This window comes from Saccostrea echinata, unplaced genomic scaffold (assembly GCF_033153115.1).
Source record: "Saccostrea echinata isolate AGI-Se365-2 ecotype Australia unplaced genomic scaffold, CSIRO_AGI_Sech_v1 ptg000009l, whole genome shotgun sequence".
Lineage (NCBI taxonomy): Eukaryota > Metazoa > Mollusca > Bivalvia > Ostreida > Ostreidae > Saccostrea > Saccostrea echinata.
Window position 1 is genome coordinate 3,669,141 of NW_026889758.1, and position 13,705 is coordinate 3,682,845.

The 13,705-nt window shown below is 34.6% G+C and overlaps 1 protein-coding gene across 1 annotated transcript in view; it reads left to right on the forward strand.

Moving 5' to 3' along the window:
- Nucleotides 1-13,705, forward strand: part of LOC133181623 (uncharacterized) — a 136,382-nt gene that overhangs the window by 109,624 nt on the left and 13,053 nt on the right. Inside the window, exons 165-193 of the mRNA XM_061316171.1 lie at nt 513-630; nt 992-1,167; nt 1,260-1,419; nt 1,960-2,160; nt 2,328-2,579; nt 2,683-2,842; nt 2,948-3,189; nt 3,279-3,409; nt 3,506-3,659; nt 3,765-3,986; nt 4,580-4,673; nt 4,926-5,043; nt 5,167-5,315; nt 5,935-6,068; nt 6,211-6,483; nt 7,064-7,354; nt 7,827-7,978; nt 8,131-8,272; nt 8,392-8,495; nt 8,586-8,789; nt 8,892-9,066; nt 9,382-9,668; nt 9,911-10,060; nt 10,172-10,385; nt 10,706-10,869; nt 11,034-11,342; nt 11,485-11,668; nt 11,931-12,142; nt 12,315-12,501. Of these exons, the coding sequence (XP_061172155.1) occupies nt 513-630; nt 992-1,167; nt 1,260-1,419; nt 1,960-2,160; nt 2,328-2,579; nt 2,683-2,842; nt 2,948-3,189; nt 3,279-3,409; nt 3,506-3,659; nt 3,765-3,986; nt 4,580-4,673; nt 4,926-5,043; nt 5,167-5,315; nt 5,935-6,068; nt 6,211-6,483; nt 7,064-7,354; nt 7,827-7,978; nt 8,131-8,272; nt 8,392-8,495; nt 8,586-8,789; nt 8,892-9,066; nt 9,382-9,668; nt 9,911-10,060; nt 10,172-10,385; nt 10,706-10,869; nt 11,034-11,342; nt 11,485-11,668; nt 11,931-12,142; nt 12,315-12,501 (5,359 nt within the window). The remainder of the gene's footprint in view (nt 1-512; nt 631-991; nt 1,168-1,259; nt 1,420-1,959; nt 2,161-2,327; nt 2,580-2,682; nt 2,843-2,947; nt 3,190-3,278; nt 3,410-3,505; nt 3,660-3,764; nt 3,987-4,579; nt 4,674-4,925; nt 5,044-5,166; nt 5,316-5,934; nt 6,069-6,210; nt 6,484-7,063; nt 7,355-7,826; nt 7,979-8,130; nt 8,273-8,391; nt 8,496-8,585; nt 8,790-8,891; nt 9,067-9,381; nt 9,669-9,910; nt 10,061-10,171; nt 10,386-10,705; nt 10,870-11,033; nt 11,343-11,484; nt 11,669-11,930; nt 12,143-12,314; nt 12,502-13,705) is intronic.

The window sequence follows — 13,705 nt, forward strand, 5'->3', positions numbered from 1 at the left end:
AATTACTGAATATACTCACCTATAAGTGATCCTCTTATAAGTTTGTTGAATTTTTCAAGGTAATTTTGGAGGCATTTGTCATTGACCTTTTTATAAGTCGGTACAACTTTATGACAGAATCAATTTCAGATCAATGCTCTAATGCTTTTACTTGTCTTTCAAATAATATTTAGGGAAATGACACCAATATTCAATCTTTTATTCTTAACAAGTCAATTTCATATCAATACTATAATGTATTTATCTGTGTTCAAATAATAATAATTTGGGATATGATCGTTATTTAACATTTTTAATCTCGACAAATCAAGGCAACCATTTAGTTTATTTCATCAATGTTTTTGTTGAAGAATAATATCCCTTATCCCTAGAATTTGCCATCCAGAAAAAAACCCAATAATTCTAGGACTTCTCTATCTATAAGTTGAACATAAGAGTTTTAGACTAAAGTCTAACTCACAAAAGTCTGACTTACAGGTGAGTACATTAGATATTTATTTTCATGTTTGCAGTCAGCAACAGACCAGCTTTCAGTCAGCTTCAAGTATTCAGACAAGGAATCTGGTGTTGATCACATCAAAGTACAGATCTTTGAAGTTTCTGGTGGTACAAGATCACAAAAATACCCAGGTTTGCTTTCAAGTCTTTTGAAAAACCATAAACTATAGACTGGAAATATACACTGCATTATATTTCTTGTCTAGTTTTCCTTTCATGTCTGTAGAGTTGGATATTTTGATACAGTGCTAAGTTTTGAGAAATAAAACTTGATTGCAAAAAATTAATTACTATGATAAGGTGTAAATATTCTCATGTCTTGCAATATTCAATTCTGCTAAAGATATTTTTAAAAAATGAACGTTCATGACATACCTTTTATTTTGCTGAAATCATATTAAATTTTGCATCCTGCAGTATAGGCAGCTATATGGTACATGTATGAAGCACTGATTACCTAGCTTAGTTGCTACATGTAGTAATCAAATTTCAGCTATTAAAAATGACTGGAAAAATTTAAGTGATGCTTCACCAACCAGCCACACATGGTCAGGACTATCCTTAAAGGAGGGTGCTAGGTACAGTCTGAGGGTGGGAGCTGTCAATCATGCTGGCTTCCTCGCTGCATTTGAAACCAACGGAGTTGTCATCGACACATCTCCTCCTATGGTAATACTAGAATTGTTCTTACAGATTCTTTTTAACAAGTCTAATATTTCATGAAATCTGATATGAGATGGATTTTATGTAATCTATGTTAGGTGATGTGGTTAAGAGTTGGAGTGACAGGGACCTCCAAAGAACACAGAGTAGATGGATATGTATGGGTGTCAGATAAGAAGGGTATCCAGGCCTCCTGGCTCTGTAGGGATCATGAATCAGGTGTGACAGAGTATTTGGTGGCTGTAGGCACATCTCCAGGTACTATTTTTGAAATGCTTTATAAGCTATCACATGGTCAGAAAATGTCAGAAGAAAATACTGTGAATAACTTTTTCTTTGCAAGAACTTTAATTTTGTGCAAGTACGTGAGGTATGGTCTACTTGCAAAAATTTTATTCTCATGTATAATTTTATTAGCATAGGATATAGAGTGCAATAAGTAGTATTTTTGAAAACTTTATCTCCCTTACAAATATCAGATACCTATATTGCAAAAAATAAGGTGACATGAAAATTTGTTGATATACATTAATAAAGTCTCGTTAATGTGGACACCAATAATCTGGTTGATTCACTGTCTTAGATAAAATTTTTGGTGAACAGAATTAATATATACCAAAAATGGAAAAAATTTTCTCAGAAACACAGAGGCTGTGATAAGATGAATCAACAGTTACTTTTCTAGTGCATTTGGTGTTTATGATATCCTTTATTGCTACTGGTGTAACAGAAACATATTAAGGTTAAAATTTTTCATAAAAAAGAAAAATAGAATGAGTGATTTCTTTACTGCTACAGGAGGTGATGATGTTTTGGCTTGGAAGTCTGTTGGAACAGAAAGCAGTCAGTACATAACAGGTTTTACTTTGGAGGTTACAAATCAAACAACTAAAACTCCTACTTATTATTTGTCACTGAAAGCTGGGAATGGAGCAGGTCTGGTCAGTCCAACAGCCACTGTGTCCACTCCTATCATGGTCATGGAGGAGGACAAAGCTGGTAAACTTTAAACTTCTACTCAGTATTTGAATTCTTAAAGAGTAGTTTTTGTCAATGTATGTGCCAAAATAGTGATATTTTTGAAAAATTTATTGTATGTTAAAGCACTGAAGAATTCAGTTTTGAAAAAAAAAATCATATTTTATCAATATTGTAATTAACTAAAGGTTTGGTTGTTGATGGTGCTGACAACATTGATAAGATTGTTGGTGAGGATGCGGTCGTAGACTTTATGTCAGACATGGACTATCAACTGGACACCACTACTGTTACGGTCCAGTTTACTGGATTTGAGAGCACCATGCATGGAGTCATGCAGTTTGAGATGGCTGTTGGTACTGAACCAAATGGAGAGGACATTCTGGCCTTCACAGAGGCAAATATTATCCATCTGGAGGAATTAGATCCTGTAGGAAAAGGTTGTCATGCATTATAACATCAATAAAACTAGAAGATTCATTCATAATTCACTATAACTAGACTGATATTTCAGTTGTTTCAGTAATGAGTAATATTTTCTAGGATTAACAAGTTCTGGGTATGCCCAGATTAATATACCTCTAAAACCTGAGAGAAAATACTACACTACAGTCAGAGGAATTACAAATAATGGAAATGTACTACAAACAAGTTCTGATGGATTTACTGTGGACCAGACCTCTTCTACTATTGACATAGACAGGTAATCCAATGCATCCTATCACAGTATTTGTATTATATCAATTTCTATACATGCTATGTTGTCCTTGAAATAATGAGACATGTCAGTATTAATTTTTATTTGTAGGTTGTCTGGGAAGTCAGCTCAGGAAATGGACATTTCAGATGACAGTTTGGTTTATGAATCAACAGATGATGCTCTGTCAGCCATGTGGCATTACAATGAGACTGAATCTGACGTAGTGAGAGCTTGGTATGCTGTAGGAACTTATCCATTCTCTGATGATCTCAGTCAGAGAAAGGAGGTGGAGATCTCTACCACATTGTCCAGCTATCTAGGAAACAATGAAGTGGAACCAGATATTTTTGGTAGGGTGCCTTAAATAAAAGTATTTCATTAATAATGTTACACGTATGATAACTTAAGATTGTAGGAGATTATTTATTTTACCTTCCAGGAAAACCTAATATCATAAGTGTATGGGCAGAGAACTCTGTTGGACTGGTAAGCCAGAAAGCCACAGGAACAATTGTAATAGATAAGACACCACCAAAGGCTGGCAATGTATCCTGCCCAGCGTACATTCAGGTGAAAAAAGCACTGGTTTGAATGGCTCTTGATGTTTATTTTGTATTGCTTTCAATATTCAGAATTTTTACAACAAATTTTTATATGTTATGGCAGCAATCAGTTCCCATCGTCTGTTCATGGACTGGCTTTGTGGACACAGAATCTCCCATTAAGGAATTCCACATCATTATGGGCACCTCAAAGGGAGATGACTCTGTATTTTCTGGAGGGGTTGTCCCAGGCAATATCCAAACATTTATACTACAAGGTATCTCTGTCATATCCTAATTACAGTTCAAACTGTCTCTTTACTAGTGTTGACATTCATTTACTTGGTTTGAATTTTGATGAGATGTAGAGAATTTTTCCACAGATGCTGGTAAGAAGATGCATCATGGAGAGGAATATTATGTGACGGTGACAGCTATTAATAGTGTGGATATGACCATCAATGCATTCTCCAATGCTGTGGGTTTGGACCTCACTCCACCAAATGCAGGCGTGGTGGTTGATCTAAACTCAGTCTACCGCATAGATTCTTCTAGCACTGAAAACACTGTGTCCATGAATGCAAAGATTTGTCTAACTGACGAAGGTCTGTATTTAGCTGTCAACAGAATACCTCTGGTAAATCATTCATGATATTATAAGTAAAAAATAAAGGTTGCATATGTTACGTCACACAGGCCAGAGATTTAAGTGAGCTTTTCTGGTCAAAGATTGCATGTACACTGTTTATATGTTTGTATGTATGTAAACTTTTTACATTTTGATCTTCTCCAGAACCACTTATACCAAACATAAACAATGCACTTTTAGGTGAAGGAGATTCACATTTTTCATACCCATTTTCAAGGGGAGATAATTAAGAAAAATAGCAAATAAGGTGTGTCAAAAACTACAGGGTTGAAAAGACAAAACTAATGTAAAAATTTCCAACAAGTGTAAACGTATTTGTACAAATAATGCCCCCCTTGGGCTAGGGTGGGGTGGCTGTAAGGGGTCAAAGTTTTACATTGGAATGTAGAGAAGTATACTGCAAATCCAAATTGTTGAAATGGTGGACTTTAGATTGGAAACAACAGTAAGCTGTTTATTTTTCTACTTGTGCATATTAATTTGTCAGTGATAGAATATTGACTCAGATGAGCATTGTAGCCCATGGGCCTCTTGTTTTACATTTGACAGAATGCAGAGCCTTAGATGCTGTTTGTACAGAGTCTCTGACTTCTCTCTCTGTAACATGGATACCATTTACTGACCCAGAGTCCAGTATAGTGGAGTAGGTGAATTTACAGTACTTGTTATCCATTAGTATAAATACATTAACTGTGATTCATTTATTTGTGTCATTGTCAGTTAATTAGTAAATGTTGATTGACAGGAACCAGATAACATTAACTGTGTTTCATTTATTTGTGTCATTGTCAGTTCCTAGTTAATTGGTAAATGTTGATTGACAGGTATCAGATACATTAACTGTGTTTCATTTATTTGTGTCACTGTCAGTTAATTGGTAAATGTTGATTGACAGGTATCAGATAGCTGTGGGTACCTCCCCTGGAGGAGGTCAGATCAAAGCTTTCTACAGCATTCCAGCTGACAGTAAACACCACACAGTCACAGAGCTCAACCTTGATGGATATAGACAGGTCAGTACGGAGCTTTTCTGTGGAGTATGTTTATTATTGTATTTTAATGTATTACATCTACATGAATTAAAACTCTGTTTTACAGGTATTTGTGTCTGTCAAAGGAAAAACTCTGTTTTACAGGTATTTGTGTCTGTCAAAGGAATCAATGGTGCTGGCTTATCAAGTGTTGCTACTTCAAATGGTGTCTACTTGTCCTATCTCAGTCAAGGGAGACCACCCCTGTCACATATTGGAGTCATTGACATGGTCAATGGAGAGCACATTGATGTGTAAATATTTAGCTTACTAACATACCTGTGACAAGACCTTTCCAGATGAATATGGTTTATGACCTTGACCTTAAAGTTTGACCTTCCTTTCAAAAAGTTTAATCTTGGTTGTGGTTTTTGCACCTGAAGAGATTTGTCTTTCATAGTTTACATGTGTATTACCCATGACAAAACCTTTCCTAATACACAATAATTTTTGACCTTATAACATAGACCTCAAAGTTTGATTTTCAAAAACTATAACACTGTATGTAACTTTTGCACCAGATTATATTACATGTACTTCAAAATTTATTGTATAATGTCCAGATAAGCCTGTTACAAGTAAGAAAGATTCCTGCAATGGAGGAATATGGAGGAGAATATACCATTGTAGTCAAGAGATTTTCAAAAATTTCTGGACTATCAGGGTGTATTATTCAACATTTCCTCCAATGTGGGAATTATTTCTTTTCTGCTATGGTGAATATTTTAACTTATTACTTTATATAATATGAATGATGATGTTTATGATTTATTGGAGAATAATGGCTGCAGAATCTCTTTGATAATTTGTGATAACCGTAGTAGAACATGCCATAATTTGCTTGTTGTCATATGATTCTTTTTCTGTACACAGAGATTATCAGACAGACCCCTCTACAATACAAGCCAGCTGGGATGTATCAGGGGATCCTTGTCCTGTTGTAAAGTATGAGTGGGCAATCCGACGACTGGACGGACTGGAAATCTCGCAATATTTAGACATGGGAGGTAAGTCTCATAGGGATAAATGTGATTCGTAAAACTTATTGACCTAACGTATAACCAAGTGTATTAAAAAGTAATGGTCATGGAAAGACAGAGAAACCTTTCAAAATAACCAAAATTTTGTTACTTGTTGCAATTTTTACAGTGAAAACATCTGGTTTAATTGATGGGCTTCAAATGAAAAATAAGGAGACCTACATTAATTTGATCCGAGTCACAAATGCTATAGGATACAAGTATACGCTACGATCAACTGGGGTAACTATTGAAAACACTCCACTACTACCTGGTAAAGTGTATGATGGAGATATTGCAGGATATGACCTAAATTATTTACCCTCTAAAACAAGAGTGTTTGCCAACTGGAATGGATTTGGTCTGCCACCTAATGCCATTGTGCAAGTAGATGTAGAGAGTGGTGAGTTTTAACCATTACCAAAAATATATGAACACTATATATATATATATATATATATATATATATATATATATATATATATATATACATTTCCAAATATTTTTCCTTAAGATTCTTTGCAAATTAGAAGACAGTTCATTTTCTCATGAACTACCATTGATGAGCATGAATATCTCCATTGTTACGTCAGAATACCGTATTTGACATCAAAACTATAGTACAAGCTGTTTTGCTTTAAAAATTACAGTTGAATTGTGGAAAATATAATGTAAATATAAGAAATGAATTTAATTTTTGAAGATTCATGAGGTACATGAAGTACAACGCTTCAGACCGGCATATTCATCATGAAGCGCTAACGCGCTTCATGAAATATGCCGGCGTGAAGCGTCATAGTTCATGACCTCATGAATCTTCAAAAATTAAATTCATTTCTTAATATATATATATATATATATATATATATATATATATATATATATATATATATATATATATAGATATATATATATATATATATATATATATATATATGTATGTATTTTTGCAATATTTAATTCCATTCTTTATCTACGTGTAGGTAATGAAGGACTTCATGTAGACCAGATTGAAGTAGCAGCTCAGGATAGAAGTCAACAAGTGGCCTACTACTTAGTGGCCCTCGGTACAGACAGACGCTTTAATAAAACCAGAGACAATGTGGTACCCTACACTAATGTCGGAACAAATACTACTGTTACATTCTATGACCTAGACCTTACACCAGGTGTCGCTGTCTATTACTTCTCCGTTTATGCTGTTAGTAAATCATTCTCCAAAACACTAGTCACGTCTAATGGATTCTTTGTTGGGTATGATGGAGGTGTCACAGGTAAGCCTTATACTTGGTGGAGGTAGTTTAATATTTTTCCTAACAATCCTCCTCTTTCACAATGTTGGGCACCTTTTCACCTGTTGGTTTGGTTGGTTGGTATGAATTAATTCCCAGACAGTATTTTAGAACCTCATGCTAGATAAATCATCAAATTTTTCACACATGTTGATCTTGATAAGAAAAGATTAATTATTTTGGCCTAAAGAGTCTCATGACCAACAGCTATTTTCTGGTCAAAGGTCAACTGTTATTCTGGAATATCTTCAACATTTTTTTTTTTCCACAAATGTCTGAAAAAAAACCTTGTGTGGTAATCAAACTTCAATCAGAATATGGCTAAAACAAATAGATAATTAAAATGGCATATATTTTTTACAAACTTCTTCCAATTGAAACTTTTTAATTGAATTTTTTTCTTGTCATTTCATACATGTATAGTACAATTGATAAAATGTCTTATTCCTTGAAGCTGGCAACATCACCAGTCCAGGACCATGTGTTGACTCTCTGTTTGAATTAGATGTAAAGTATGAAGGATTCACATCTAAACTGGACATCCTTATGTATTATATTGCAATCTCCAATAATACAGATGCTCAAAACAGCAGTTGCAAAGAATATGTAAGTCATAAAATTATTGATCTTGATTCAACTGAATGAATCCCCCTCTCCCCCAATTTTCATTAAGAAAAATATTTGTCTTGAACAGAATCCCTCCCCTAACAAATAATTAAGTGCATGAAAAAGATTAATTCCTTCATGAACTGTTTTAGATTTCTGGTGGTGGTATGTCTGATGAAGATAGAAAGAATATATTTTCTGTTCTGGATGTGTCCAACCAAGGCAAAAATACCTTCACAAAACTCAAAGGACTAAACTTGCAGCAAGGAGAAACTTACTTTGTTTGGGTTATCGGTGAGTACAGATAATTTTCAGTTTATTGACGGAGAACTGGGGCATATGAAAAAAAAATTAAATTTATGTAATGCTAAAATTACAAATCATTTGATTTCAATGCAAGAATATATTTACAGGAACTGACAAGTCTGGAGAGTGTGCAATGACTTCCACTGAATTCTTGGTTGATATCACTCAGCCAAAGCAAGGCAAACTGAAAATAGGACCCTGGTACAACATGGTAGGTAACATAATCTCTGTGTCAGACTTTTAGTGAAAATTTTATATTCTTAACAACATGACTTCTATCAAACATGTGATTTATTTTCAGCCTGTTGCCTACACAACAGAAAACAGTAGTGTCAATGTGACATGGGAAGGTTTCACAGACCCGGAGTCTGGTGTTGCTTCTTATGAACTGTCTCTGTGGAGGAACCAGTCCTGTTATAGTACAACTGATGGAGAATTAGTTAATGACTGGATTCAGCTCTCCAGCAACTACTCTTTCTATCAGTTTGTCGATCAAAAGTTACAGGTACCAAATGATTATATGACAGTAGGAATTACATAGGTTTTTTTATTTTGAATTTAAATAAAATTTTTCACAAATTTTGAAATGTGTTTACTTTTCTTGCAGAAAAATGTTCCATACTATGTGAAGTTGAGAGTGATAAATTGTGCTGGAGGTTTCCTCACCGTAGAATCCCCACCAGTCCTAATTGATGACTCGGTGCCTGTGTCAGGGGTTGTTGTAGATGGGACTGACTTCCAAGACGATCTACTGTGGTTTGGTGACTCAAGTCAGGTTCAAGGTAGGAAATTAAATTAAACATTTTTTGTCCAGTAATTTATCATCAATTATAATATATTCTATGTGTTTTATAGTCACAATTCTTGGTAATAATCTGATGCATTCTGCATTGAATTTCAATGGAGATTCAGTAAGACATTGATAATAAACCTTCAGAAATAATAAAAGTTAAGTCAAAAAATTTTGTACTGTACATGCATATGTTGATTTCTGTATCAAGTAATATTTTTATGAATTTTTTCTTTATAAGAATTGTGTTGAATATCACACTGGAAGGATTTTATGACACTCCAAAGTGTTTGTTTTCTTATTTTAGGCACATTTTTACATTTTCCAAATCCAACTCACCAATCTGATTCATGTCCAAATCAGAAAATTTCCATGAAAGATCCTCAGTGGAAGACCCTTAACAGACTTGGAATGTTGGACCCAGAGGGTGAATTCTGGAAAGTCAAATATGATAACAAATATGTAATGCCAGCTGCAGTGGAAGACATTGTTGATGTGAAACTTGTATTGACTAAGGATGCAACAAACCATGATATTATGGGAGCAGGTGCTCTGTACAGAAAGGCAGAACTGTTTAAAGGGGGGATATATAAGGTAAAAAAAATAGTCTAGAGTAGAAATTTAAAAAGTACAAATTTTTAAAGAAATTTGAAGTATTAAAAAAACCTCTTATCATGAATGAGACAGGTTTAAATCTTGAGAAATGAAGGCTTTCAGCAAACTGCATTCATTTTCCAGAAGACTTCTATATGTTGTTGATATTTTTCATCAGATTTACAAGAAATTTCACCAAGTTTATTCTGTTTATCAAGTAATTTTTTGTTTACTGTGAACAGCTGAGAATAAAAGCAGCTGACAGGAGTGGAGAGGCAGTGACAGAGGTTTTATTCTGGGATGGACCTAAAAAGGGCCTAGCAACATACAAATATGAAGAAGAGAAAGAGTTTGAGAACTGTGTCTGCTGCTTCACTAATCCTATTCCACCTGTAATTGAAATATTTTATACCTTAACTCACATGAACATAAAAAATGATACTAGCTATAATTTTCTTTCAAAGTTATTTGAGTAATATCTGTGGGTAATTTTCTGTATTCAGACTTGTGGTGGGTGTGACTGTCCAGATTATCTTCTAAATAAAGGCTACTTCCTGAATGAGACTTTCACCACAAGCACCACCACTACACAGGCCCCAGACAACAGAACCTATCCGCCATATGATGTGGTGGATGAACAGGGCTCCAGTGTTATTGATAAACCAGAGACAATCCAAAGTGTGGCTTATGACTCGTGTGGAATACAAATCTACTCTGGTAAAACAAAATATTAATTTATTTCAGTATATTTTCTGTTAGAACATTTATACAACAATAGATCAGGACTAAGCTTGTAATACTGTGAAATTATGAATTTTCTTGGGGGTTAATTTTTGTGTTTTCATGGTATAAAGAGACCCACAAATTCATATCTTCCATGAAATCTGAAAAGTAAATTCATACTGCTACATAATGTCTCTCCTATAACCACAAAATCAAATCCCCTCTTACCAATAATTTTTCCTCAAACCATGAAAATTTAACCCTAAGAAAATAAGAGATTTTACAATAATAGTTAGTGCTATGTTTTATTGCAGCTGATACACATAGCAACAAAAGCGCATTTGTTGTGTCATGGTGTCGTTACTTTAATAACTCGAGGAGAATGGGCAAACTAGCGTCAGAAATAAAAGTGAATCCAAGTGACAACTATTATGATTACGAAATTGAATTTGCTGTGAAAAATGAGGATTCTACATCAGTGAGTACTGATCTTGTCAACTATTTGCTTCAGATCAATATTGTTTATTATTCTTTGTATTAGCTGATGATAATGTAAAGAATTTTACACCAGTGACTGTACTAAGCTTTTGAAATACTGGTTATTTATGCACTTTGTCATCATATTTTCCTTGGGTATTACAGACAAAATGGTGCATGATGGTGTATGTGGAGGAAGACTTTATCAATGAAATCTGTGATGTTCCACAGTTGTCCACCAATGCCTTGTTATTTTTCCATGTCTTCAAGAGACACAATGAGATTCCACCACATGAGGACAGATTCAGTGTTTGGTCAGCCAAAGCTTCTCTGTCTGGTCTAGAGATGCCCCCCGCTGTAGGAACCTTGTGTAGATCTGGTCCTCAGTTCATCAGTTATAGCAATCCTATCATGTTGTATGAAGCTGGAGTTGGAACATCTCCATTATCAACAGATGCAGTGGATTTCACACCGGTATAACTTAATTGAATTGAATCACTGAGTGGCTTTAATCTCCAAGAAAGTGTTTTGCTACATACATGTATTATAAAACTATTGTGAAGTGAGATTCTGTTTTGTTTTTTTTTTTGTAAATAAAGGTGGTTTTTTTTTGTAGATTGATCACCCCTGTATTCCCTGTTATGGAGAATGTTCCCATTATGGCTGTGATTCCAACTGTAATGCCACAGTGACAGTTCAGAAGATCTTTACCCTGACCAATATAAGCTTACCCTCTAAAAGAACAATCTATAATGAGACTGGACATCCATCAGAGGAGATTATCACTTACTATATGACAGGTATTGTTAAAAACTGTAGGGTAATTATGTCAGATTGTAACTCTGGCTGAACAAGGCAGGAAAGAATTGTATCCATGAATTCAACATCAATCTTTCAACAATGCGTGTATGTACATGTAATGATCATACTATTTAACTCTCGTAAAGGGTATGTTCTATTAGAGAGGTTCAAGTTTTGTATTCAGAATCAATTATTGCTTTTACAGTTCTTTTAAGCATGCACTTCTCTCAATTCCAAACAAAGATTTTTTTTCCTTTGCAGTACATGGTGTGACAGGATCTGGTGCCACTGCAGAAAGTTCCTCCAGTGGATTTTATGTGGATGATACAGTCCCAGAATTTGATCTGGATATCATGGAAGGAGATTTTTATTTTGATGTTGGACAAGGGGAGAGTACTCCTGTTAAATACCAGAAATCAAATGACACAATCAAATGTATCTGGAAATGTGATGATGAAGAAAGTGGTATTGTGGTTAGTAATATTTTAAATATTAATTGAAATCAGCTATTCTGTAGGAAAATCTTACTTGTAATACCATCTTAAAACACAGCTTATTCTTATGAAATGTATCTATTTATATAGAGGACATTATATGTGTCAGTTTGAAAAGATGTTAAGAAATGTTTCTCTTTCATCTTACTAGGAATACACCTGGGCTATAGGAACAACTCCAGGATCTACAGATATCCAGAACTTCACATCTACAGGGCAGAATGTTGTAGGAATCAATGACCAGCTAGCAGGAATATTAGAGCATGACCAGACCTACTACGCCACCATTACTTGTACTAATGGGGCTGGTCATACCACGGTCTACACAGACACAAAAGGTAAACTGATTTAATTTTTATGCCCCCGGATCGAAAGATCCCGGGGGTATATTGTTTTTGTCCTGTCTGTCTGTTTGTCTGTTTGTCTGTCGTCAACTTTAACCTTGCCCATAACTTTTGATTGGTTGGAGCTATGACTTTCATATTTCCCATGTGTATTCCTTGTGACAAGACCTTTCTTTTGGTACCATCATATTTGACCTTTTGACCTTGACCTTGGAGTTTGACCCACTTTTGCAAAATTTTATGAGACTTTAACCTTGGCCATAACTTCTGAACAGTTGGTGCTTGGGGTTTCAAACTTCACATGTGTATTCCTTGTGACAAGGCCTTCCTTTGGATACCAACAACTTTGACCTTTTGACCTTGACCTTGGACTTTGACCTACTTTTGAAAAACTTTAACCTTGACCATAACTTTTGAACAGTTGGTGCTTAGGGTTTTAAACTTCACATGTATATTCCTTGTGACAAGACCTTCCTCTGGATATCAACCTCTTTGACCTTGACCTAGGAGTTTGACCTACTTTTGAAAAACTTTAACCTTGGCCATAACTTTTGAATGGTTGGTGCTAGGGCTTTCATACTTCACATATGTAATCCTTGTGACAAGATCTTCCTTTGGATACCAACCACTTTGACCTTTACCTTGACGTTTGACTTTTATTTAAAAAACATTAACCTTCGCCATAACTTTTGAACAGTTGTATCTAGGTCTTTCAAATTCCACAGGTGTATTCCTCGAGACAAGATCTTTCTTTGGGTATCAACATTTTTTATCTTTTGGCCTGGATTTTGACTTGCATTTGAGAAACTTTAACCTTCGCCATAAGCTGCCATACAGGGGCATCAGTGTTTCACAAACACATCTTGTTTTTACCTGCTATTTACTTTGATCAAAGTGTGTGTTTTTCTAAAACCTGAAAATTTAGTGCAAATACTGATATACAGTAAAACTCGTTTAGTACGAACACGGATATTGCCAATTCACGGATATAATGAAGTTTTCTTGGATCCCCAGCTATATAAATTTAATGAATTCCTTATAAGGATATAACGAATTATGGATATAGTGAAGTAATTTCACAGGTCCCCTGGACTTCACTATAACTGAGTTTTACTGTAATTAAGGAACTAAATTTTTTTTTCATTGAAAAATGTTATTAAGTATTAAATACACTAGTTTTAACTTTCAACATGATTTG